Source organism: Coregonus clupeaformis, chromosome 9 (assembly GCF_020615455.1).
Source record: "Coregonus clupeaformis isolate EN_2021a chromosome 9, ASM2061545v1, whole genome shotgun sequence".
Classification (NCBI taxonomy): domain Eukaryota; kingdom Metazoa; phylum Chordata; class Actinopteri; order Salmoniformes; family Salmonidae; genus Coregonus; species Coregonus clupeaformis.
Window position 1 is genome coordinate 29,316,953 of NC_059200.1, and position 27,792 is coordinate 29,344,744.

The window sequence follows — 27,792 nt, forward strand, 5'->3', positions numbered from 1 at the left end:
AAAGGTGCAGCATCACATTGTATTCAGAGGATGGTGCACTGTTTACCAACATGCTTAGTAAGCACGGTCACTGATTAGTACTTATTATCCTCTGCAGAAAGGGTAAGCCGCTTACATGAACATGTGTAATAGGGATATTTTCCATGAGTAGGTATCAACTAACAGAAGACTTCCTGAAACAAATCGTGCCAGGTGATAGTGATCAGTGGGCCAGAGCCGTGATTGTATCAAGGAAGAGTTATTGAAGGTAACAGTACAGTAAGTAGGTCAGTGCATTGTCCTAGAAATGGAACTGCTACAAACATTTTTTTACAATCAACCACTCAATGATAGTGAGAGATGTTAAAAAAATAAACTAATAAATCACAGAAGGCCAGCAATAGGCATAACAAATCCTTTATAAAAGTAAAAATAGCAATTCAGTAATTGATAAAAGGATATTTGAAAAAAGTATATGAAGCACAATCTCACTTTGCTTTTATATGCCAATTTACACCCTGGTCTAATGTGGAAATATCCATTAACAAAACCACTCTAGAATCCCTGCATAGACCTTGCGCCCACAGAACTAGCAGGAATTCCATCTCTGCCCTAGAAGATCTTACCAGACATTAGTTCAGTGTTCAATATCATTGTCCAGATCCCAAAGGCATGAGTTGGCTGGGGATGGAACAGGCTCTTGTTGAAATTGAATTAGGATGACCCAGGATGTGGCAAGCAGTTGTTTATAAAAGCCAAGCAGCAGATTGTGTAGCTTTGGCATGTAAGACCAGAGGACAGGGTGTCCCGTTGTGTCAATGGACTTCAAGCCTTTCACTAGAATGAGGTCACAGGACGACACAATGCCTCTTCTTCGTACGGTGTCTTGCTCTGCGGCTGGATGCCAGTGCTTTTTTGGTGGCATCTCTGAAAACATCCTCTACGTTCTCCCGGTATTTGGCTGAACATTCCAGATAAAGCTCAGCACTCATATGCCGCCTTGTCTCCTCACCCTGTGGAACCAAACAAAGAGCATTCACTGGATGACAGGGAGTACTAGATCAGAATTGGAGACTGGTACACAGGGCAAATCAGAGAAGGTTTTCTAGGATCAAGCATTTGAAGGCCATGATCCATAATTCAAATGAAATGGTTAAAGTCAAAGCACCACACCTCAAGTTATGTGTATAAACCCTGTCATCAGGAGGACAGGTTGATCCTCACCTGTGTGTAAGTGATAGGAGCCTGGTCCATGGCTTTGAGTCTCCTGGTACGCTCCTTATCCTTCCTCAGGTCAGTCTTACAGCCAATCAGAATGACAGGAACATCGCGACAGAAGTGGTTAACTTCCGGGTACCACTGCGTGAGACAGCAGAACACAATAGTGAATGTAGAGGTCGGAGGTCAAGGAAGGAAGGAGCTCAAACTGTCACATTGGGATTACACTCGGGATCATGGTGTTTGCACTGTTTTCATGTTTTCATTGACTGGACCCATGAACAACTAGCAATAAGGTTTATCAATGACCCAACGGAGGAAACAGATACTTATAAAATAGCAGACAAAAATACTACATTGACAGGTTGTTTGGTTTGGCTCTACGTCCACCCAGGTATCGGTTCTACAAGTAGGCGTGTTTTATTTTGTATTTACCACCCCCCCCTCCCTTGCTGTAATGTTTTGTGCTTACAAAGTCTCACTCTGACTGCATTCCCCTTGATTTATTCACATGGTTTGCATTCATGGCTCTGTATTGACATTTCCCTGCTCATTGAGGGAGGCTTCCAGCACAGTCCTGTTTGTTTTTCAGGCCAAGCCACTGGGGTTAAAGTTAATGTGCTCTGGTTGAGTCACAAGTAGCGAGCAAAGTCAGAAGAATGTACATGTTCATATCAAAGTCAATCTCCAACAATCATTCATCAAACTAAATTCCTGCCTAGACGTGACATCTAACAACTGATAAGCGATGAACTCGCAATCCCTTTCCCACCTCTGTGGTGACTAATGTTGTGCTTGTTTGTACAGACAATACTCACTAGATCTATTATGCACTGTACTGGGATCGTAGCAAAACATGCAGGCCCTTAAATTCACTGTGGTTAGCTGCTTACTTAGCATTCATTGGCTGTTGTTGGGCAGAATATTAATGTCATTGGCTGTCACTGGATAATGTCACATCGTAGATGAATCATGATCAATGAGCTTACCTTGATTAAGACATTTTCAAAACTGGTGGGGTTGGTCACGTCATAACAAACTAACACCAGGTTGGCATCCTGGTAGGAGAGTGGCCTCAAACGATCGTAATCATCTTGGCCTGAAGAAATTGACATACAAATACACACTCAATGTGAAGTGTTTGGTGAACTTATAGAAAGAAAATAGAGACCATTTTTTCTTCTTCTAACAACCTGTAGTATGGAATGAGTTGATACTGAACCATGCTGGGGGTGAGTTATAAAACCACATCCTGGCTTCAACTTCCTTTTCCTGTCAAATAAAGTGGCTGTTCCGGCAGTTAGGCTAAGATAAGCCGATGACGCACAGTGGAGACACTGTACTATGACATGTGATAGGTTGTCCTTGGAAACACCAAAATCCGCCCCCAACATAGTAAGTAGATCATTCTGCCACTGTTATTAGTCAATACGTGAAATTTACATTTCTATAGGGGAGTGGTTTGCATTATCCAGTATTGATAGAGAACAAGTATAAAGTAATTTCTGAAACTAACTTCTCAGGAAGCCAAGTATTCCACTAGTCTGGATAAAACCATAAAATGCACAGTGTACAAAACATTAGGAACACCTTCCTAATATTGAGTTGCACCCCCTTTTGCCCTCAGAACAGCCTCAATTTGTTAGGGGCATAGACTCTACAAGGTGTCGAATGCCTTCCACAGGGATGCTGGCCCATGTTGACTCCAATGCTTCCCACAGTTGTGTCAAGTTGGCTGGATGTCCTTTGGGTGGTGGACCATTCTTGATACACACGGGAAACTGTTGAGTGTGAAAAACCCAGCAGTGTTGCAGTTCTTGACACACTCAAACCGGTGTGCCTGGCACCTACTACCATACCCCGTTAAAAGAGATTTAAATATTTTGTCTTGCCCATTCACCCTCTGAATGGCACACATACACAATCCATGTCTCAACTGTCTCAAGGCTTAAAAGATCCTTCTTTAACTAGTCTCCTCCCCTTCATCTACACTGATTGAAGTGGATTTAACATGTGACATCAGTAAGGGATCATAGTTTTTGGAACCATTTCCTTGTTTGACCGCTAGGTTTTATGGGTAATATGACTCATACTGTGGTACTCTATTTATGATTTACAATATCCATAACAAGGAGCTGAAAAACTAGAAAATCAAGTAAACAATTCAACAGAATAAAGTTATTATTTAGAAGCTAGTGCCACGTAAATGACAAAATTAAGATTTTCAATTCAATATCTAGCCGTTTGAGCTGATAGTCTGAGCTTTCGTTGACAATGTCTTGTTGAAAGTATCGAAGAACCACTCAGATGCAAATACAGCTACAAACATAATTTCTATAGATGAGCCTCCACCACATCCTCTGTCACAGCAGCTTTCTGCAACACTGCTGCTTGTCATTGCATCAGTGCTCTGAGAGGGCAAGGTGTAATATTTAGTGAGATGTGTCATACTCATAGTTTACAAAAACAATTTAATTGGGGGGGTGGTGGGTGGGTTAGTATAAAAATTTGTACAATTGTTATTAACTACAAAGTCAGACAGTAAATCTGCAATACTCCATTATGACATTTCAACGCAACACATTGCTTGGAGAAAAAGTTTCCAGTCATAGAGATGGTCATAAGACACTAGTCCCATGTCTGTTTTGACGGTTTATTCTCCAGAAAACAAGAGGATAAATAAGTCACAATATTTTTTTTCACAGATGGCTATATTAGTTTCTAATTGAAAGCATTTTAGAATCTCTGTTCTGAACCCAATGTTTGGATTGCATTGACCTCTGACACAATTATATCCTTCTATCTAGCTTTATGTTCCACCTAGCTGATCAAAGATATGCTACCAGAATACCTCTGCTCAAGCATGACAGGCAAGGTGACTCCACACCCACAGAACAATGATCCACACCCTACATACCTGCCCATTGTGCAGGAACAGAACCCTCTTCTTGATCTATAGATACTTAATAATGATTATGTTGGATAGGGGACCTTACCAGCTGTGTCATAGAGGTTGAGCCGAATCTCTTTCCCTCCATACGTGACTGTGGTGACATATTTCTCAAACACAGACGGAGCATACTTCTGTTTAACAGAAATGACAAAGGGAGAAAGAAATTCAGTATTTCAATCATTTTGAATTTCATCAACGGGATACTGTAAATGCACACAATTGAGGCAATGTAATTAAACCAAAACTGGATAAAGTGCCATAGATCTTATATACATGTAATGTTCTGTCTAGGAGAATAACTTCATTATGTCTCCCGAGTGGCACAGTGGTCTAAGCTGTGGCACAGTGGTCTAAGCTGTGCCACTAGAGATCCTGGTTCGAATCCAGACCCATGGGGCAGCGCACAATTGGCCCAGCGTTGTCCAGGGTAGGGGAGGGAATGGCTGGCAGGGATGTAGCTCAGTTGGTAGAGCATGGTGTTTGCAACGCCAGGGTTGTGGGTTTGATTCCCACAGGGGGCCAGTATGAAAAATTAAATAAATGTATGCAAGTTGCTCTGGATAAGAGCATCTGCTAAATGACTAAAATGTAATTATGTTACAAATCATTATCTTTGGAGAAGGAAGCCTATATTTAGAATAGTGTTACTTATTTGTGCTAACTTACCATTACTTTGTTTGGGAGAGTTAATGCAGTGAAAAATGAATATATTTGCATCTAAATTGTTTAATTCAAAAGGTTGTTTATACTGGAACGGACAGTGTTGGTATTACAGTCTGAACTTGAATAATGAACTAAGCATAAATCTGCTGACCAAAACTTAAAATAATGGAGATGGCGATAAAATAACTTGTTTTATTTGTATTAAGAAATAAGTTAGTAAGATGAATGATATAAACAATATACTTTTACATTCATTTCATGATAGAGTGGAGATAATCATTAGGCTACTTTCATGACAGGAACAAAACTCTGAGTATGGCTTGGTGATGTCACCCTCAAAAGGGCACAAATTAATAATGACTGAATATTATTTTTATTTTATTTTTAAGGGTGATTATCTTAATCTAAAACAATTATGTTCATGAACACACTTACTTCCTTATTCTAATAAGCAAACATTTCAAGAGATGCCACTAGATGCCATGCTGTCCTTACCTCTGGAAAGTCTCCTTTGGCATACACCATTAGAAGGGATGTTTTCCCACATCCCCCATCACCCACAATAACAATTTTTAGTTCTTCTCCCTTCTTAGCGTTGCCATTGCTAGTCACAGTACCGTTCTGTGTCATATCTCCTTTGTAGAGTCCAACAGGTCGCAGTCAGACAGAAGTCAGGATAAAGTCAGTCCCTCCCAACTGAGTCTGAACACATGTCAGTTCTACCCAATGTAATTCATAAAGAGAACCTGAGCCTGGCTAAGTGAGAAGAATGAGTGTCAACAAGAGGAACACACCAAGCTCAGGCTCATCTTAAACAGGTGTCTCACTCTGTTCACCACTTAATGGTCCTTTCCAACTTCAGTTATTTCCTAGTGACCCTGAACACTCTTCTCTTCCTCATCAATTTGTTCACTGGAAGCGTCTCTGTGGTAAAAGCTCAGTCACGCAATAGAGTCAGTCTACAGCTGCTCGCTCTCTCTCCCTCCTGCTCTGTAGTCATCTGGCCTGTCCCATCACATCGATGGGCGGGGGCTGAGGCTCACACTGAGGCACTGCCTCTATTTAGAAAGGTGTGTTGAATGTGCTACAGCAGAGTTCTGTGCCCTCCCCCTCTGTGCCCTCCCCCTCACTCTCATAGTAGAAACCAATAATGATCAGTGGTATCTGAAGTATTTGTGCTCTGGGATATAGAGAGCTATAATTGAGTGGCCTCGGATGAAGAGAGTGGGGTTAGCTGGGGTCAGGATCACACACAGGCCTAGTAACATTTGACTTGACCTAGTAACCTGTGCCTATACCTTGAGAACACTCTTATTTTATACTGAACAAAAATATAAATGCAACATGCAACAATTTCAAAGGTTTTACTGAGTTACAGTTCATAAGGAAATCAGTCAATTGAAATAAATTAATTAGGCCCTAATCTATTGATTTCACATGACTGGGAATACAGATATGCATCTGTTGGTCACAGATCCTTGTGACATTGGGCCATGCATTATCATGCTGAAACATGAGGTGATGGTGGCGGATGAATGGCACGACAATGGGCCTCAGGATCTCGTCACGGTATCTCTGTGCATTCAAATTGCCATCAATAAAATGCAATTGTGTTCGTTGTCCGTAGCTTACGCCTGCCCATACCATAACCCCACTGCCACCATGGGGCACTCTGTTTACAACATTGACATCAGCAAACCGCTCGCCCACATGACACCATACACGCTGTCTGCCCACTGCCCGGTACAGTTGAAACCGGGATTAATCTGTGAAGAGCACACTTCTCCAGTGTGCCAGTGGCCATCGAATGTGAGTATTTGCCCACTGAAGTTGGTTATGACGCCAAACTGCAGTCCGGTCAAGACCCTGGTGAGTACAACGAGCACGCAGATGAGCTTCCCTGAGACGGTTTCTGACAGTTTGTGTAGAAGTTCTTCGGTTGTGCAAACCCACAGTTTCATCAGCTGTCTGGGTGGCTGGTCTCAGACGATCCCACAGGAAGCCGGATGGGGAGGACCTGGGCTGGCGTAGTTACGCGTGGTCTGTGGTTGTGAGGCCAGTTGGACATACTCCAAAAACTCTAAAACGACGGAGGCGGCTTATGGAAAAAAAGTAAACATTAAATTATCTGGCAACAGCTCTGGTGGACATTCCTGCAGTCAGCATGCCAATTGCACGCTCCTTCAAAACCCCAGCACAAGGTGCACCTGTGTAATGATCATGCTGTTTAATAAGCTTCTTGATATGCCACACCTGTCAGGTGGATGGATTATCTTGGCAAAGGAGAAATGCTCACTAATAGCGATGTAAACTAATTTGTGCATTACATTTGAGAGAAATAAGCTTTTTGTGCGTATGGAAAATGTTGGGGATATATTAGTTCAGCTCATGAAACATTGGACCAACACTTTACATGTTGCATTTATATTTTTTTTCAGTGTAGTTAGAGATATGTAATTTACCACCATGGAAGAAAAAGCTCTTCTTTGTGTTGATTCATACAGTATATCACCCTGTGTGGTTCTAGCCTGGGTGCCAGTCAGTTTTGCTAACATTCCATGAATTGTATTCCATGTTATATGCCAAAGTTTAGCATGACAGGAGTGGCAAGGAGTGAATGATAGCTAAACAGACTGGTTCCGCTGAGCCCCATTGAAATTATACTGAAAATGTGACCACTAAACCACTAGTAAGTTGAGCACTAAATCATATTTTTTCTTAGAGTAAAGCTACAATGTATTTTAAAATCATAATCTCTGAGTCTTCTTAATTGTGTCAGTTATCACAACCATCAATGTCAAAAACTCAAAGAAAGCATAACAGACAACTGATTAATTTATATTTATTTGCAGTTTAAATGTATATTTCAATGAACATTTCAAAAGAGCAAGTACATTTGAAACACAATCTCTTTAAAAAAGGTAGCAGGATAACAATGATATTTCAATTCACATTTAATAAGAAGAAAAAGAAAAAATATATATATATTTAACCTTTATTTAACCAGGTAAGCCAGTTGAGAACATGTTCTCATTTACAACTGCGACCTGGCCAAGATAAAGCAAAGCAGTGCGATAAAAACAACAACACAGAGTTACATATGGGGTAAAACAAAAAAGTCAAAAATACAACAGAAAATATATATACAGTGTGTTCAAATGTAGCAAGTTATGGAGGTAAGGCAATAAATAGGCCATAGTGCAAAATAATTACAATTAGTATTAACACTGGAATGATAGATGTGCAAGAGATGATGTGCAAATAGAGATACTGGGGTGCAAATGAGCAAAATAAATAACAATATGGGGATGAGGTAGTTGGGTGGGCTAATTTCAGATGGGCAGATAGCCTACCATTGGGTTGTTTTTTATGTAAACGTTTAAAAATGTATAATTGTATGTAACACTCAACCTATTGCTTCATTGCCACCTACAGGAATGTCACCAAAGGGAATATTTCAAGTAGGTTTGTCATGTAGACTTCCCGACATACAAATGTGTGTGAAAAGCAATATGGAGAGAAAAACCGAATAAAACATATATTTAGTTTGGATAGCATATACAGTTTGTGGCAAAATAAATACAGACCCAGAGAAAATAAAAGCAAAATACACACAATAGGTCTATGTACATTTCTATCAGCATATTTTTCTAACCTAAATAACAGATCAACGAATCATGGAACAACGAATGGGATTTATGTGAAGTGGAATGTTAGCCTATATGAATAATAGCGTTGGCTTTTCTGTTATTGCGTCAATATCAATAAACTTTCAATATTCACAATAGATTGGAGTAAAATAATGTTTAAAATCCTAGTAGGCCACTATTGCCTCTCTCCTGTCCATTTCGGACTGTGTGCGATTGGTCACGCTGTAACAGTGGAGGCCAAGCTCGAAGACATGTTGACAGCCTCCACAGAACGATTACAACATTAATTACATGGACCATTGTGATTTGGATAGTGTTGGATGGAAATCAATTGTTTATGCAACAAAATGTAAATCTTAAAATGTGATCTTTATTTTCCTGTAACATACTTAAATCACAATTCATGAGCTAAAATGCCGTCTTGCATCCAACAGAAATCAACGGAACTCCTACTATTTTGATAATTGAAAAACCCTGCCTATAATATTTTCTATTTCTGTGGGACTGAAAACCAGATTAGAAAGGCCAAAATGCATGCGATTATAAAAAGACGTGTTGAAATTGCCGATTTCAATGTTAGTGGGCCAATAGATTTTGTAACATTTAACAGTGGTTTTTTTTTTTTATGGGAGATTATCTAAATTACCCCTGGTCGATTTATTTTTAGGTCAATTGTATTTTGTCTATAAGTTACAGGCTTTAATTGTTGGTTGAATAATGTTTAAATTAATTATTCTAAATTAATTACTCAAAAGGGTTTCGGAGTTGGCTATCAAATGTGCAGAAGCTCAAATTTTTATATTTATACAAATACATCCTGACAAAAACCCTATCAAAAACAGCTGCATAAATTAACTTAAAACCAAATAAATATAAAACGAATTTAGATATGCTGTGTTTGAAAACACTAATCACTGACTGTTTTTTAAAGGCCTAAATAGCATGCCTGCATAGAACAGCTTGACATACAAGGGTCCGAGTATAGGCAAATAAATATACCCTACTGTGCTGCGAGCAGTCGTTGGTCTTCTGCCCATTCCCTTTTTTCTGGGTGTGCTTTAATGTGTTCCTTCTCTGCTTGCGTAATAACAGCTGGTCGGTTTTGCCATACAAAAAGCCTATATACCATGATTCAGTCGGATTTAACAGTGCTCTGCCGGTCATATAATATGAGACATTTGGGTAACACTTTTTATTTTTAACATTACTTCCACTCTAGCTGCTTCAATAATAGCAAAAACAAGGTCTTCGATCATTTGAGCACTGAAAGGGAGCGGATGGAATGGCCTGCATGTTCTATTCCATAATGCATGGTTCTACTCTCTACAAGAAAGGCCCATCGACTGCTGGTATCTGGCATGCCCAACGCGTCTATTTTGTTTTCAGAGGGTGTAAACAGCAGTTTGTTGTATGCCTGGTTTACAGCGTTGCATGGAGCCTCGTGACCTTATGGTTCGACACTTTTTACCCTTGGCCATTTACGCAGCAATTGTGCAATAGGAATTGAACCCTGCCTCGAAAAACAAGCTCCTCTACAGTTGACTAAAACATTTCCGACATGTAGACTATTTCTCTGTTTCTGAAACATAACAATGAGGTTGTTTAGCCGCTGTGTTGATCATGCGATTAAGATAGATCAACATAATCCATGGCATATGCATAGCAACTGTAACCATTAGAGTTCAACTGGAGACACTTTAATACTCAGGAAAACACACATACAGTGCACATACACAGGTTTGTTCCTATTTTTCTCCTTTACCTATAGGATGGATTACATCTTGCTTGTATGACATCTCCTAAAATCTTCTTGAGTAGCTGATCAACACCTCGAAATACAACATCGAATCATTATCTTGAAGGGGAGACAGAGTACGAAGAAGTCTGAAATCCCCTTTGAGTATCCTGAAAGAAATACAGCACTATGTTCGAAATGGTTTCTTCTGACCTTATATGGCTGTGTGGGTGCAGTTCTATCATACGCTTGGCAAGCGGCCAGATCCTCAGATTACTTATGTTTGCCAAACTCGTTTTAGGTCTGTCAACTACAGCCCTGCAACGAGACGACTGGACTGAATGTGCCATGTTTCTCTGCTCTGTCGTTTCAATTCTGCTGTAGACTACACTTTTACACACATACACCAGTTGAAGTCATATTTCTTGCGCACCATTGATACATTTCCAGTATGCAAACAGGGACCTGTGTGTGGGACTGCAGTTCTTTTTTGCGAATGACTACCTCGCCCAGCAATGGCGCAGCAACTTAACCAGCACACAGTTATCTCCTTTGTCTGTGAAGAAGCCATTTTGAAATTGAGAACAGAACAGCAGAGACAGAAGCCATTAAAACGAAAGTACATATGAAAGGTCGTTTTTGGACAAGGGGGAGCATTGAGAGGTCTACCAGATTCATTTTACCCCTAAAATCATTTGTGTTCCCAATAAGATATCTTTCTCTTGGATTACATGTTTTAATTAACTGTAAGTTTATTATTAGCATCTAATTCCAACAACATTTCACAATTTGTACAGTTTAATTTTACAATATAATAGTTGTTAATGAGATCAATTTAGGTAAATCCCTCCTTGGTGAACCTGTCCTAAAACAATCAAATGTAACATTACTGTTGTTTAGAACTAATGCATTGAGACAGCTCAAAATCCATTACCTTTAAAATGACAAGATTTCCATGGCAGTAGGTTATGTCGTTTAGGTTTATTTGTGATATCTTCAAATTCGAGAGTGGGGGATTTGACTGCAATCCTGTCTTCAGGAAGAGAGAGGGGAGCTGGTTTGCATACTGCTCTAACTGATGCTGCTTGAAGATTTTCAGCATTTGCTATTCGTTGGTCAAATAGCAGTCAAGACTAAGTCAAAATCCTTCAAGATAAATAGCTTTGGGCTAATTGTTTTCTTCCTTTTTAGGAGTTGCATCCCCACCCATCCTTTAAACCACTATAAGAGGATCCGAAGATGGGAATGAAAACGTTCAATTTCCCCCTGCATTTAGGCCTGATAAATGTATTTCCTCACAATGTTAAGGTAAATATATTCATTAGAGTTTCATTTTTCATCTGCTTCCAGTTTGAGTCAATATCTATGTGGTGAGCCTTTGAGGATACCAATAAGTGTAGGATTGTGTCTGGAATTCTACAGAAATGTAAATATTCCCATGAAGCAACATCAGGTACATTTTACCCTCACATTCGTTCTGTCTAATGTCAAAATGTATAGCCTACTGCTTACTATGAGCTATTACAAAACATGCATAATTTGACAAATGTAGTGCATGAGCCATCATTTGAAAGAAGAATACTTACTAACCTTCATGGTATTAAACGTCTCTGTTGTGTAACTAGATGGTGTACCATGTGAAAGATGAGAAGCAACCATTCTTGAATGTAGAACAAGTAAAGGGGGTTAGTTGAGTACCAACAGCCAATTTCCAGTTATAAATGATTCAGCATTTTTGCTAAAGGCCATTTGCTCTCTGGCCTGCTTTATGTGCTGACATTAGAGGAGCAAATATAATTAGCCTCTGATGGATATAGTTAAAACAGTATGAAAATGAATGTATTGAAGAGAGTTGGCAATTCTACTGACACCATTACTCCCAAATGATCAATGTATGATAGAAGTCAATAAAAATAACAGAATAGTGATACTTTAATAACAGTAACTGCCCATTTCCTACATATACAAAAGGTAATAAAATTTTACTTACACATGCTATAATCATACATGGCCATTTACAGTGCAATGTCAACAAAATGCCATTATACAATTGTATTATACATTTACTGTGCTTCTCTTCATAACAACTTCAAACTACAAGCTGTTTATTCACAATACTTTTTTCTTTTTTTACTTTAGAATCCAAAATAATTTTATATGGGTGTGCCATGACCTAGTTAGGACAAAGATGGATTCCAGGCAGAGGAGAAAAAGGTTAAAAATGTCAAAGGGATAACATCCAGTATTTTATCTTCCTTCTTCTCCATCCTGTCAATGGGGAATCATTGTTATTTATCATAGTCCAGAAAGAGATGAGGAAATAAAGTATAAGATCCCTTTTGAAACAAAGGAAACCCATATTGGCCATTGAGTCCCATTTCAGGAAAATGGCTGCTGAGAGCGCGCCCAGCCCCCTCTCTCTGCTCTCTGTTGAAAGATTCCTCAGCCGTGCCTCTAATAGCAGAAGCTAAAATGGTGCTTCGCTCTGATTGGCCGGTGGAACTGCTACTGTTAACCAGCCAATTGCCCAAGCACTGTAAAATACCAAGCAGTGGATGGCACATCTCCTCACCCAAACGTAACACAAAATATCAAAAAGTCCCTTAAACAGATTAATAATGCAAAACGTGTGTCGATTAAAATAAACAGTTACTTTAAAATCGACCCATATTTGGCCTTTTAATATTATAAGGGTATTACAGACAATATGCGCGTATAGGTTATAATGTAGGCCTAGTCTATAGTCTCAAAATATATTTCAGTTATGTTTTATTTATGTAAAATAGTGTAAACACACCCAACATTTTTCCTGCGAAGTTGCCCATAAGCACAGCTCTAGGGTCAGGTTTAATATCCTAAGGCTAACATTTTCAATCAGGAATTAAAACGTAATACTGACCCTAGATCTGTGCTTAGACAGAACTTGCATCGACCAATGTCCATCTTGTGTTTGCTGTTTGAGTAAAAGTAGGCGGTAGATTCAACACTTATTTCATGCCCAATGTGCGAGCTAAAGAGCCACTATACAACAACTTCTAATATCTACATTTAAATGCAATACGTATCTTGATTTATTAATGTTTTTTGTGTTTAAAGGTGTCCAATAATATTACAAAATGTACGCATATGTAAAGAACCTCAAATCGAAAGTGCGAATGGTATGAGGGGTAGCGAAGCTCAATACTATTGTGGGAGAGATAGAAACCCCAGACTGGAGGCACAATATGTGTTGGCTCGCAAAAAGGGAGGCAGTATCCTTTGAATCATGTAATGTAATCAGTAAGATCAATTATCTCGCCGTTTGATTATTAAAATAACGTTCGATCGGACAAAACATGTCCAAGCCAGGGGAAAGAAACAGACTAAACGAAGACCATGGCAGAAAGCAGAGTTCAAGTAAGCTTGCTCTTTTTTTCCTTCCTCTGTAATGTCTGTTTCTGTAACTGGGATACGCTTATAATCCCCATTTTCTTCCTCATAGTGTTTGCAAAGCTATCGCTACAATGTAACCTAACGAGTGTTTGTGCGCGAGTCTGTGTTGCTCTCATCTTCTTGACATTTCTACACAGGTTTGGCAAACGGCATGGACAACCACCATCCCGTTTGCAGTTCGGGGGAGAAACGAAGTCACCATTGTAGAAGTTACAAGTTGATTATTGACCCAGCGTTGAAAAAGGGATCGCACAAATTGTATCGCTATGATGGAACGACTTTTAACATGCCCGTAAGTGTTACATCCGTATTCGAAAAGAGAAACACTTAGCTACATTGTTGCAGTGTTTGTCTCAACGATTGATACATTGTTAGTGGGCTTGACACGTTACTTTCTGCACCTGACAGAGTGCATCAGAAGTGTCACTATCCCGTCGTTACAAACGCAGTCAAAGGTTTATCTAAACAACTCGAATCAACTCTAACCTTTTTCTTGAATGAATGTAGCGTTTTCTGGTGTAATCCCCTTCTTGATATCGGCAATCGGCGCGTTATATTCTTCATATTGTCAGAATTCTTGAATGGTTACATTTTATAATTCATTCTACAGAACCCTGGGATGCCACCAGTGGAAATCGTCCGAGACCCGAGAATCGGTCGTCTCTGGACGAAGTACAAGGAGACGGATCTCCCAGTTCCGAAGTTTAAGGTAGGATAATCAGTCACACCCCCTCTCAGATCTTGACAAAATGTGCCATGCTTTTTATGTTTTGGGGCTATAGACTTTTATAAGGTTCCGAAGTTTTAAGTAGCCTGACACACCCCCTCGACGTTGTTGATAGAAGTGTCATGCTTTTTATTTAGGATTTAGTGCTCCAGACAGGCAACACATGCTAAGCTATTGTCCCTTACATAATAAACACATTTCGCATGTTGTATGTCAAGACTATTCTATCGTGGTTATTTGGTTTCTCAAAATGTAAACTGCAGATGTCCAAAATGTTGATATTTAATCGGGCATAGGCTACATTAACTTTCTTTTTGTTTGTCACATTGCAGCGTGTAATTCAGGTTTCAATATGCTGTAGTAAAATGTAACATTCATCATTTAATGTAACTATTTTCTTTCTTCAGATTGATGAATGTTACATCGGCCGTGTGCCTCCCAAGGAGGTGACGTTTGCGAGGCTGAACGATAACATCAGAGAAGGTTTTTTGACTGACATGTGCAAGAAATTTGGGGACATAGAAGAGGTGGAAATTCTATACAATCCGAAGAACAAAAAGCATTTGGGAATAGCCAAAGTTGTTTTTGGAACTGTAAAAGCAGCCAAGGATGCTGTCCAGACTCTTCACAACACGTCAGTTATGGGCAACATCATCCACCTAGAGCTGGATCCTAAAGGTAAGCAATCTTTACATGGGCTAAATATATATGAGTATTTATAAACAACGTGCAATTAATTCTCAGTTGTAGAAACAAAATGTACGCATATGTGAAAACACTATCCTTTATTTATAAAATGTCACTAATTTCATTTTTAGAGGACAACATTTAGTCACGTGTATAGCCTACGTTTACGGTGGTTGCTTGGTAACCAGAGCACTTGCATCTGAATGTCAGTGCGATTTACATGGGATTCAGCTCACGAGCATCAGTGTGTGCAAACTGCAGAACGGTATTTTTCGACTTGAATAAAAATAAAACATAGTTTCGTTTGGTTTATTTGATTTATATCCAATTATGGCAGTCATCATTGAATTAGTTATAGCTGTTTAATTATTTATGTGCACAGGGACGCCTATAATAAAGGCCTATAATAAAATAATGCAATAATTATTTAGATTTTTTGTTTGACTAATTCTAAACCAACTTTATAGCCGAAATATAGTTTTCTTGATTTCAGCCTATCATTAAACAATATTTTACTTGTTCACACTGGCTGCATTTTACCATGTTAATATATTTGGATAATTTGGCTATTAACATCAGTAATGAAGGACTTTCACCTATTTCCCTGGCAAAATTGAATATCGTTTATCATATTTAGAATTTACTCGTGTCATGACGCTGTAAGTTTTTTTTTCCCGCGTTCAACACAACTGGGAACTCGGAAATCTCCGACATCAGTGCTTTCAAGACAACTGGGTACTCGGGGGGAAAAAACGAACTCCGAATGGGGGGAAATCGTTTTGAACGGTCATCCAACTCGGAATTCCAAGTTGGACATTTGGGCATCTTTCTAGAGCTCTGACTTTCTGACCTGAAGATCACTGACCTCATGAGTTCCTAGTTGTTTTAGAAGCACCACTATTCTCGTAATCTCTTAAAGAGACAGTGGTTCCTCTTACAGCAGCAGAGGGTCATAGGGATAGTGATCAGTGACGCATTTAATTTAAACTGGTAGCTTGGAGATCAGCAGAAAATCTAAGGCCTACTGAGTACCAATTTATCATTATAATTTCACCTGCCTGCAATAGTACGCATATATCCCTGAAATTGATTAATCAATTAATAACTTCCATGTGTAGATGCTGATTTTTAAATGTACAACTTGAATTAAATGTCACTAGAACATTTGCCTTGTGGAAAATTCCACATGCAGAAAGAACTCATCCTGTTTTCAAATTTTATTTTAAGAAATACATTGAATAATATATCACACATTCTTGCATTATTGTGTATTTATTGCTGTGAATGATGTTCTTCTAACACACCTCTAAGGTCAGCCTGGTCTCATAGACTAGACAGTACACTCAAATGAGTATAATATGTTATGTTTGGTATGGTTACATAAGACAAGGTTACTTAACGCAAAAACGAAAGGAGGGTGGTTGGTCGGGCGTAAAATGTGAAGGTCTAGCACCCCAAAGGTTTCGTGTTTGAATCTCATCACGGACAACATTAGCATTTTAGCAAATTAGCAACTTTGCAACTACTTACCATATTGCACCTACTTAGCATGTTAGCCACTTAGCTAACGTTAGCCACAACTAATTGGAATTTGTAACCGTAGAGATAGAGGACTCATCTTTGTATCTGTGCCATTATTGCATATGTCACAGCATGGGCAGTGCCATTGAGGCAATCTCCATTTTGAAGTAGTACATTTTATTCTTCAAGATTGGCTGATCCTGCCTGATGACCCGGTTGGACATGACTCCAACAGTTGGAAGTGGGAAGTCCCACCCAGTTGACTACATTAAAATGGTGGAAGTCCTCAATGGCACTGCCCATGCTAATACTGCCTTTTGGCCACGAGAGACCTCTATCATTCTCTATGTTTGTAACATACAGTATCATACGAAATGGATGATGGACATCCACAAATTTCATACATACCATACCAAACGTAACATATCATACTAATTTTAGTGTCCCAGATTTTTGTTTACTATGTTACCCCTGAGTCCAGGTTGCTAAGGCTACTGAGAAATATAATTTGATTGAACCATATCTTAACTTTATCCATCCAGGTGAGAATCGCCTTAGGTACTTCCAGCTACTGTTGAATGGCACCTTCACCCCTCGGACACTTCCGGTGGGTGGAGAGGAGGCCAGACAAGTGTCCCCTCGTAGCCTGGCAGAGGCTCTTCTGGTAAGACCACCACTTTTATGTTGGATGTTTAGCAGCACTATGTTATGTTGTATTTGAGACAATTTGCAAGTGTTCCAAAACAAGCTTACAGGAAAGGTAAGCATGTTTAATTTGTCTGAACATTTTATTTGATTTACTTTTTTATGTTTGCATAACTAGTCTCTCTGCAGTGCCAACTGATAGGCAAGGCCCTGGCCTAGTCTCTTGAACAGATTGTAAAGTTCTGCGCATAAGCCTGGGTCTCTCAGCTTTAAGGAGCTTTGCATTATTGAAAATGAAAAGTGTCCCATAGTCAACTGCAGACCAGCCAATATGAGTTTATTGTATGTCACCAGAAAGGTATTTCAGATGAAGGCATCATTTAGTTAGTGGGGAAAAAAGTATTTAGTCAGCCACCAATTGTGCAAGTTCTCCCACTTAAAAAGATGAGAGAGGCCTGTAATTTTCATCATAGGTACACGTCAACTATGACAGACAAATTGAGAATTTCTTTCTCCAGAAAATCACATTATAGGATTTTTTATGAATTTATTTGCAAATTATGGTGGAAAATAAGTATTTGGTCACCTACAAACAAGCAAGATTTCTGACTCTCACAGACCTGTAACTTCTTCTTTAAGAGGCTCCTCTGTCCTCCACTCGTTACCTGTATTAATGGCACCTGTTTGAACTTGTTATCAGTATAAAAGACACCTGTCCACAACTTCAAACAGTCACACTCCAAACTCCACTATGGCCAAGACCAAAGAGCTGTCAAAGGACACCAGAAACAAAATTGTAGACCTGCACCAGGCTGGGAAGACTGAATCTGCAATAGGTAAGCAGCTTGGTTTGAAGAAATCAACTGTGGGAGCAATTATTAGGAAATGGAAGACATACAAGACCACTGATAATCTCCCCTCGATCTGGGGCTCCATGCAAGATCTCACCCCGTGGGGTCAAAATGATCACAAGAACGGTGAGCAAAAATCCCAGAACCACATGGGGGGACCTAGTGAATGACCTGCAGAGAGCTGGGACCAAAGTAACAAAGCCTACCATCAGTAACACACTACGCCGCCAGGGACTCAAATCCTGCAGTGCCAGACGTGTCCCCCTGCTTAAGCCAGTACATGTCCAGGCCCGTCTGAAGTTTGCTAGAGTGCATTTGGATGATCCAGAAGAGGATTGGGAGAATGTCATATGGTCAGATGAAACCAAAATAGAACTTTTTGGTAAAAACTCAACTCGTCGTGTTTGGAGGACAAAGAATGCTGAGTTGCATCCAAAGAACACCATACCTAATGTGAAGCATGGGGGTGGAAACATCATGCTTTGGGGCTGTTTTTCTGCAAAGGGACCAGGACGACTGATCCGTGTAAAGGAAAGAATGAATGGGGCCATGTATCGTGAGATTTTGAGTGAAAACCTCCTTCCATCAGCAAGGGCATTGAAGATGAAACGTGGCTGGGTCTTTCAGCATGACAATGATCCCAAACACACTGCCCGGGCAACGAAGGAGTGGCTTCGTAAGAAGCATTTCAAGGTCCTGGAGTGGCCTAGCCAGTCTCCAGATCTCAAGCCCATAGAAAATCTTTGGAGGGAGTTGAAAGTCCGTGTTGCCCAGCGACAGCCCCAAAACATCACTGCTCTAGAGGAGATCTGCATGGAGGAATGGGCCAAAATACCAGCAACAGTGTGTGAAAACCTTGTGAAGACTTACAGAAAACGTTTGACCTGTGTCATTGCCAACAAAGGGTATATAACAAAGTATTGAGAAACTTTTGTTATTGACCAAATACCTATTTTCCACCATAATTTGTAAATAAATTCATAAAAAATCCTACAATGTGATTTTCTGGATTTTCTTTTCTCATTTTGTCTGTCATAGTTGACGTGTACCTATGATGAAAATTACAGGCCTCTCTCATCTTTTTAAGTGGGAGAACTTGCACAATTGGTGGCTGACTAAATACTTTTCTTCCCCACTGTAAGTTAGTCGTTTTTCCAGCTTCAAATATTTGTTTGGTGAAAAATGTTGCCCCATGCCTGAATCATTGTAACTGCGCTGTACTCTAGTGAGTCCCTGTGACCCCCAGCCAATCTAAAATGACACCCTTATCTCTAATCCAGTTTATCAGTGCAGCAGGTGGTAAAATGTAAATGTAAATGTAAAATGGGGCCCAGGAAGGAATTTTGTCCAGAACCTCTGCCTGCCTGCAGAGGAAAGGGGCAGAGCTGTTGTAAGCCTGCCTGTACTTTGAGCCATAGCCCTTCTGCACAGCTTCTCCTGCAGGCAATGCTCGGCTGTCTTCAGCGTTTTGAATTAATGCATATTGGGAAGTGTCGCAAAAACTAAAACCTGACCCTACATCTTTAGATATAATTATTGGCCTGTTAAGTGAAATCCTAACAGTTGCTGTGTGCTCAAGATGCATTCTTTTCATTTTAAAACCTTTAACTTGATTGTGACATTAAATGGGCAATGTAGCCATGCTGATGGATGTTATATAGGTTAGGTTTCCGCAGTTGAATGTATGAAGTGCCTTCTGTGAGTGTGTTTCCTAAGCAGAGTTTGGTGTGTTCCTCCCCAGGCCTGTGAGCCCCTGCGCCGGCTCTCTGAGAGCAGCTCGTCTGCTGCAGTGGGAGGCACAGTGACCCCCAGCAGCACCGCCTCCAACACCACCCCTCTGTCCCAGGACACGGCCTACTCTAGCCTAAGGCAAGACACTCCGCAGTCCCAGGGCACCCCACACACCCCTCGCCAGACCAGTACCCCCTTCTCTCAGGACTCCAACTATTCCAGCAGGCAGGCCACCCCAGCCTACCAGTCTAGCCGGGCCGAAGGCTCTGGAGGCTACAAGTCTCGCAGACACGAGAGCAAGTTCCAGGATGCCTACAACCGGAGACCGGAGAGGCGTTATGTCCATGGCACTGGGGGATCAGGATCCTCCTCCTACCGAGGAAACTCTGAACAGTCTGCCTTCAAGCAGCACCAACCTGCCCCACCTGAACCCCCTCCCTCTTCCTCATCCTTTGCCCACACACCACCTCCCCCTACCAGTGCCAGCTTTAAGTCTGCCTTTTCTCCCTACCAGCAGGCCCCAATGCCCCCTGCGTTCCCCCCCTCAGAACCTCCGTTCCACCAGCCCGTCCAGTGGGAGGCAGAGTACCGGAGGCCCCCCATGGCCCCTGCCACTGACTTCAAGCCAGTCAAGGATAAGCCAGCTACTCCACCCATTCCAGAACCCCCACCTGAACCCAAGGCCCACCCCAGCACCCCCCCTGCCCGGACACCCAAGCACTGCCCCCACTCCCCCGGCACACCAACCCTGGAGTCAGAGCGAAATAGCCTGGACTCCCGTATTGAGATGCTCCTGAAGGAGAAAAGGACAAAGCTTCCCTTCCTTCCTGGAGGCGACTCATCAGACACTGATGTGCGTATGGTCTGCAGCCCCATCTCCTCCTCTTCCTCTCAGCTGTCCCCCATCCCTCCTTATGGGGGCACCCACACCTCTCTGCCCTCTAGCACGGGCCTGGAGGACGTCAGCCCCACGCCCCTGCCTGACTCGGATGATGAGGAGCCCATCCCTGTAGCAGGCTCGCTCCTCAAGGGAGTCAGCTCTCCAGACCATCTCAATGGGAAGAACGCCAGTGACCTGAAGGATGGTCGCCTCGGACACCACACACCCACAGACAAAATGGAGGTAAGAACCAACAGTATCATCCTTACTTTGGGTAGATGCAATGTTTAGAAAGTGGAAGATGGAAATGGGGAACAGATACTCCATTCCATACATGACACGTTATTGGCCACAGTAGGAGTATTGCTGTGGAGATGTCTGCTTGCAGCCGGATCTATTTGGCAGCTGCAGTGGGGGCACCGGAAGTAAACAGGAAGTGAACAGGCTTCAGTGTCTGATAGTAAGCCTGCACTTTCCCTTTAGTTTCATTCTTCTGTCTGTATACTACTAGAGGAAATGTTTCATTCTGGTTTCACAGCAAACAGTGACAAAATGAGTGACCGTTTTTATGGGTCTTGGTATGCTGTGAAGTTATCAACAACATACAGTGAGTGATACAGAACATTTGAGTGTTGTGTTTTTCCCCTGCCATCAGAACTAGTTGCCTCATAAAAATATACACTTCATACATTCGTCATGTACTTTGAAATCTGTTTTCTATTTGAATGGCTTTGTGTTTGCAAGCCATGTATTAATCATTTTGCAATAGATGCAAAGCTGCTATTTGCTAGTGTATTCTCTACCTGGCACAAGAACACATTTCATCCAAAACTCCAAACTGGGGACATGCATCAGAGAAACGTCAAGCAAAGGTTTTAACCTGATCCCAGATCAATTTGACAGGCAAAGTAAGTGGCAGTACAGTTGCAGTACAATTTTAGGGCCTAATAGGCTACCTCTATCGGTTCAACTAATATTTGATAGTCAAAGAAAAATACTTTAGGAAGTAACTCTTCTCTTGATGTGTAAACGGTTATTTTCCTCATGTTTGGTACTACTCACTGTTTGTAACTAGCCTGTGCCCTGGTAATAGTAGGTCCACACCCAGTGCTGTGACTGAGAAACCTGACTCACTCTTCTGTTGGAGAATAGAAAACACTTTCACTTCCTCTTTCTAACACTCATGGGACGAGTTGCCAGGCTGGCTGTTAGCCCCATTCAACACTCAACTCACCACTTCCTGGTTCTGTTGAGCCTGACAATCAGGATTGGCCATACATCCCTGTATGTTTTATGTTATCACAAAGCAAACATTTCAATAAAATGGCCAGTTTGGCACACACACGCCACTCCCCAGGCTTTTTGAGTCTTTGTGGTTTTGATTGTTTCATGAATCATGATTTCATTGCCACCCAGATATGATGTATCAATGAAAGCTAAGATTAATGGGCTGTGGGATTAATTTGTCATTATTCATGTTCATGTCATTATTCATGTAAGCATTCATTCAGAATTAATTGTTACTGAATCTATGACAATAGCCTGGTTGCTCTGCGATATTGTTTTTTTTGTTAGTTTCACACAGCTATTCAAGGGCATTAAATCAATACTTGTGCTAACACTTGGCTGAACGTATTTAGACTTGGCTCATCCTTCAAATAATTAGCTGTTCATGATTTGAAGGATTAGCAAATAACCACATGCTGCTAAATGCTAGTAGTGCCTTTTTAGACACTAATATCAAGGTTAGTGTTAGACAACCTGTGTTTGGACTTTACTTAAGGGACTGGCAGGGTTGACTATTTATTATGATATTATAGGGATGTGTAGAGAAGCTAGAAACTTTGCTCATTATGTGGATGCTTCCAATATGACTATCAGGTTATGTATTGTAGAGAGATGTCCTGACACCTTGTCCTGTCTCTCCCACACAGAGCCATCAGTCATCTGGGGAAGACATGGAGATCTCGGATGAGGACGACATGCCAGGCACGCCCACGCACAGTGGCGACTGTGTCAAGGGAATCGTGGTCAACTCTGCTGTGTCCCCCATGCAGTCCATGCCCCTCCCACCCCCCGGGTTCCCCCCTCTACCCCCTCAAGCGGGTTTCGGTCTTCCACACCACCTCTCTGCTGTTCCGGGCCCACACCTGGCACCTGGAGTGCCCCACCCCATGCTGCCTCACCTCTACCCCCATGGCATGGTGCCCATGATGCAGATGGAGCTGATGAGCTGCCTGCCTCAGTGGGGCAGCGTTCACATGTCCTTCCAGATGCAGACCCAAATGCTGAGTCGCATGGCCCAGACCCGGGGGCCCTATCCCTACCCACAATTCATGACCGCAGGAGGGGCCGCTGCAGCCGGGTCAGCAGCCATGCAGTTTGGGGGTCCCTACCCACCCTTGTCCATGAGTAGCACCCCAGCTGCCAGTGCAGGGGGCCACAGGCAGCAACCCTGGCCCCACCCCAGCATGCCCAAGTTCAACCCTGCTGTTCCTCCACCGGGCTACGAGGCTAAGGAGGACCCTCACAAGGCCACCGTGGAAGGAGTGCTGCTGGTCATCGTCAAGGAGCTGAAGGCCATCATGAAGAGGGACCTCAACCGTAAGATGGTGGAGGTGGTAGCCTTTAGGGCCTTTGACGAGTGGTGGGATAAGAAAGAACACTCAGCCAAGGTGAGTCATTCTTTAAAGCCAGCTGCTATGTATATAGGTGTGTATATATATGAGTGTGTGTGTGTGTGTATATACAGTGGGGGAAAAAAGTATTTAGTCAGCCACCAATTGTGCAAGTTCTCCCACTTAAAAAGATGAGAGAGGCCTGTAATTTTCATCATAGGTACACGTCAACTATGACAGACAAATTGAGAAAAAAAAATCCAGAAAATCACATTGTAGGATTTTTAATGAATTTATTTGCAAATTATGGTGGAAAATAAGTATTTGGTCACCTACAAACAAGCAAGATTTCTGGCTCTCACAGACCTGTAACTTCTTCTTTAAGAGGCTCCTCTGTCCTCCACTCGTTACCTGTATTAATGGCACCTGTTTGAACTTGTTATCAGTATAAAAGACACCTGTCCACAACCTCAAACAGTCACACTCCAAACTCCACTATGGCCAAGACCAAAGAGCTGTCAAAGGACACCAGAAACAAAATTGTAGACCTGCACCAGGCTGGGAAGACTGAATCTGCAATAGGTAAGCAGCTTGGTTTGAAGAAATCAACTGTGGGAGCAATTATTAGGAAATGGAAGACATACAAGACCACTGATAATCTCCCTCAATCTGGGGCTCCACGCAAGATCTCACCCCGTGGGGTCAAAATGATCACAAGAACGGTGAGCAAAAATCCCAGAACCACACGGGGGGACCTAGTGAATAACCTGCAGAGAGCTGGGACCAAAGTAACAAAGCCTACCATCAGTAACACACTACGCCGCCAGGGACTCAAATCCTGCAGTGCCAGACGTGTCCCCCTGCTTACATTTTACATTTACATTTTAGTCATTTAGCAGACGCTCTTATCCAGAGCGACTTACAGTTAGTGAATACATATTTTTTTTATACTGGCCCCCCGTGGGAAACGAACCCACAACCCTGCCCTCCTTCAAGGTACCACCAGACACTTTTAGGATTGACTAAGAATATGTCTAAAGGTCTCTGGCGCTTTGGAACCCACAACCCTGTTGCAAACGCCATGCTCTGTCAACTGAGCTACATCCCTGCCGGCCATTCCCTCCCCTACCCTGGACGACGCTGGGCCAATTGTGCGCCGCCCATGAGTCTCCCGGTCGCGGCCGGCGGCGACAGAGCCTGGATTCGAACCAGGATCTCTAGTGGCACAGTTAGCACTGCGATGCAGTGCCTTAGACCACTGCGCCACTCAGGAGTACAATGCCCTGGACATGCTTAAGCCAGTACATGTCCAGGCCCGTCTGAAGTTTGCTAGAGTGCATTTGGATGATCGAGAAGAGGATTGGGAGAATGTCATATGGTCAGATGAAACCAAAATAGAACTTTTTGGTAAAAACTCAACTCGTCGTGTTTGGAGGACAAAGAATGCTGAGTTGCATCCAAACATCACTGCTCTAGAGGAGATCTGCATGGAGGAATGGGCCAAAATACCAGCAACAGTGTGTGAAAACCTTGTGAAGACTTACATAAAACGTTTGACCTGTGTCATTGCCAACAAAGGGTATATAACAAAGTATTGAGAAACTTTTGTTATTGACCAAATACTTATTTTCCACCATAATTTGCAAATAAATTCATAAAAAATCCTACAATGTGATTTTCTGGATTTTTTTTCTCATTTTGTCTGTCATAGTTGACGTGTACCTATGATGAAAATTACAAGCCTCTCTCATCTTTTTAAGTGGGAGAACTTGCACAATTGGTGGCTGACTAAATACTTTTTTCCCCCACTGTATGTATGTGTATATATATATATATATATATATATATTGTGTGTGTGTGTGTGTGTGTGTGTATATATATGTATGTATGTGATATATATATATATATATATATATATATATATATATATAATGGTATGTGTATATATGTGATGGGATGTATAGACATTATGGACAGTATATGGATAGAATATTTAGTATATCTGTACAATACGCAGGACAGAATAGTGTGTGTATATATACAGCAATAGTTGAATAGGATGGCATTGACTAGAATACAGTATATATATATATATATATATATATATATATATATGAAATGAGTAAAACAGTATGTAAACATTATTAAAGTGACCAGTTTTCCATGTCTATGTACATAGCGCAGCAGCCTCTAAGGTGCAGGGTTGAGTAACTGGATGTTAGCCTGCTAGTGACAGTGACTAAGTTCAGTGCAGGGTACTGGGTGGAGGCCGGCTAGTGATGGCTATTTAACAGTCGAATGGCCTTGAGATAGAAGCTGTTTTTCAGTCTCTCGGTCCCAGCTTTGCTGCACCTGTACTGACCTCACCTTCTGGATGATAGTGGGGTGAACAGGCCGTGGCTCGGGTGGTTGATGCTCTTGGCAGTGTGTCCTCGGTGATGCGTTGGGAAGACCGCACCACCCTCTGGAGAGCCCTACGGTTGCTGGCGCGGTGCATTTGCCATACCAGGCGGTGATACAGCCCGACAGGATGCTCTCAATGGGCCTGTAAACTTTGGTTTAGCTCAAATATACTGTATCTCCCTAAATCTTAATGCTAATGGTAGAATGTGGCCATTGTTGCTTGGATACAAAAGAATGTTTTGGAGGAAAGCCTCATTTAAAACTCCTGGAATGTTTTGAATCAGAAAAGCTCAGCTAACCTTGAATATTTGCTAAGTTGAATGCACACTAGCTAGGTAATGATTGAAGATTTATTTGAATGTGTTGAAATGATGGACTGTGGGGAAAACAAGGTAGACATATCAGAGCGATATATTTAGAGAGTTTGGTTAATTGAAATGGATGAAATATTTGAGTTTTACTTAGCTATTTCACAAACTCTGGCTGACATTTAATTGTAATGACATGGCTATTCTAGCCAAAGGTTCTCCTGCGTTATCTAGCCAGATAGCTAACAGGCTTTCATATGAGTACCATGTTGTTGTTCATCCTCCAGGCGTCCCTGACCCCGGTGAAGGCTGGCGAGGGGAAGGAGGAGGAGAAGGAGAAGCCCAAGCCCAAAGAGACCATGGGCTCCAGTCTACTGGAGAACTGGAACAAGGGAGAGGGCCTAGGCTATGAGGGCATGGGCCTGGGCATCGGCCTCCGAGGAGCCATCCGCCTGCCCTCCTTCAAGGTACCACCAGACACTTTTAGGATTGACTAAGAATATGTCTAAAGGTCTCTGGCGCTTTGGAAAATAGTTATATAATTTTATGTTTGGCATAGTGCCTTTGTCACATCAGTGGGAGAGATTATGAATGTGTTTGTGTGTGTTCAGGTGAAGAGGAAGGATCCTCCTGATGCTGCCTCCACTGGGGACACTAAGCGAGCGCGGCCCTCCACGCTGGTGGATGATGAGCTGGAGGACATAGCAGAGCTCCCAGAAGATGGGTCCAGGGTGGACGAGGACAGTGCAGCTTCTCGGAGACGACATGCCCGGCCACTGGAGCTGGACAGTGAGGGAGAGGAGAAGGTAGAGACCTCTGGAAAGGAGGAGTCCCTGTCCGACAGGGAGGAGGAGCCTGACGAGACGGAGGTCTCTGACAGGTTGTCGTCGGCCAAGGTGAGCTGTCAGTCCAATTACCTAGAATGGGAGATGAAATGTTGACCACTACAACCTTCAACAGGTGCTTCAGCTCATTGGGAGAAGACAACCTGAGGCATCATACTGTAGAACCATTTTTTTTTTTACAATAGCTTTTAACCTCTGGAATTGAACCTTTTCAGGAGAGTGGAGAGGAAGAGGATGATGACGAAGATGAGGCAGCCTCATCCAGTGACGGTGAATCATCTGAGTCGTCGGATGAGGGTAAATACACGCTGATGTCAATGACCGTAGTTAGTTATTTGGTTCTCTGTGTGTAAACGCTGCCTCTGTAATTGTCCTATCTCTATGTTTCTCTCTCCTCCTCGCTCCTTCAGACCTTGCCAGTTCAGCATCCTCTAAAGTCGACTCTGACTCCTCTGCGAGTGGGGACTCCTCCGAATATGAATCCAGTTCAGAAGAGGAGGCAGAGGAGGAGGAGGAGGAGGAGGAGGCGGCGGTAGACGTGGAGAGTCTACCGGATAAAGACGAGGACCGAGTTCGGACCTCTTCATCCTCCTCCTCTTCGTCGTCCTCATCTGAGGTGGAGGTGGAGCCCAAGGCCCCCAGCACGCCCCTAGGTCCTCCCCCAGAGGACGAGCCCTCAGAGCTGGCTGATTTAGAGGAGGACCAGAGGCCTGGGGAGAGGCTGAAGCTCAAGCCCAACCACAGAGCCATCAGTGAGGGGGAGGAGGCAGCGGAGCCTGGCCGGACCAGCCTGGAGGACCTCCGGCCCCCTTCACCCAAAGGAGTCCCAGGTCTTAACCCTCTCCTATTACCTAACCACACAAGCTTCATGTTTCAGTTTCCGTTTCAGATGTTGCACTCTGCATATTGCTTTTAACTGACAGTTTGTCTTGACATGTTGGTTGTC

General features: G+C 42.1%; 2 protein-coding genes across 5 annotated transcripts in view; one reads left to right on the forward strand and one right to left on the reverse strand.

Moving 5' to 3' along the window:
• Positions 1–11,857, reverse strand: LOC121573796 (rho-related GTP-binding protein RhoF). Of its 3 annotated transcripts, none has more exons than XM_041886096.2 (5): positions 11,789–11,857; positions 4,194–4,281; positions 2,187–2,296; positions 1,204–1,338; positions 1–992 (listed from the first exon to the last, which is right to left on the reverse strand). In XM_041886096.2, exons 1-5 carry the CDS (start codon positions 11,855–11,857, stop codon positions 828–830), a joined length of 567 nt encoding a protein of 188 aa, XP_041742030.1. In that variant the 3' UTR covers positions 1–827. The 3 variants fall into 3 exon arrangements, with proteins under 3 accessions (XP_041742030.1, XP_041742028.1, XP_041742029.1); XM_041886094.2 differs by lacking the exon at positions 11,789–11,857 and adding an exon at positions 11,133–11,300; XM_041886095.2 differs by lacking the exon at positions 11,789–11,857 and adding an exon at positions 5,309–5,829.
• Positions 11,420–27,792, forward strand: part of LOC121573795 (histone-lysine N-methyltransferase SETD1B-A-like) — a 22,075-nt gene continuing 5,702 nt past the window's right edge. Inside the window, exons 1-11 of one of the 2 annotated variants that reach the window (XM_045222564.1) lie at positions 11,420–11,506; positions 13,768–13,922; positions 14,241–14,339; positions 14,765–15,035; positions 17,108–17,229; positions 19,803–20,915; positions 22,607–23,347; positions 26,289–26,468; positions 26,613–26,897; positions 27,062–27,143; positions 27,257–27,676. In XM_045222564.1, the coding sequence (XP_045078499.1) occupies positions 13,782–13,922; positions 14,241–14,339; positions 14,765–15,035; positions 17,108–17,229; positions 19,803–20,915; positions 22,607–23,347; positions 26,289–26,468; positions 26,613–26,897; positions 27,062–27,143; positions 27,257–27,676 (3,454 nt within the window). In that variant the 5' untranslated portion in view covers positions 11,420–11,506; positions 13,768–13,781. Of the gene's footprint in view, positions 11,507–13,503; positions 13,595–13,767; positions 13,923–14,240; positions 14,340–14,764; positions 15,036–17,107; positions 17,230–19,802; positions 20,916–22,606; positions 23,348–26,288; positions 26,469–26,612; positions 26,898–27,061; positions 27,144–27,256; positions 27,677–27,792 lie in introns of those variants that run through there. The other variant, XM_041886093.2, reaches the window with a different exon arrangement.

What these genes read in the sequence shown, in the direction of transcription:
- LOC121573796 (XM_041886094.2), bottom strand. Translation starts at nt 11,300, where the DNA reads ATGCTGAAAATCTTCAAGCAGCATCAGTTAGAGCAGTATGCAAACCAG. An exon ending in GAAATCTTGTCATTTTAAAG is followed by an intron (nt 4,282 to 11,132) that starts GTAATGGATTTT and finishes TCTGTTAAACAG; the next exon opens with AAGTATGCTCCGTCTGTGTT. An exon ending in CAACCTCTATGACACAGCTG is followed by an intron (nt 2,297 to 4,193) that starts GTAAGGTCCCCT and finishes CAATTTCTTCAG; the next exon opens with GCCAAGATGATTACGATCGT.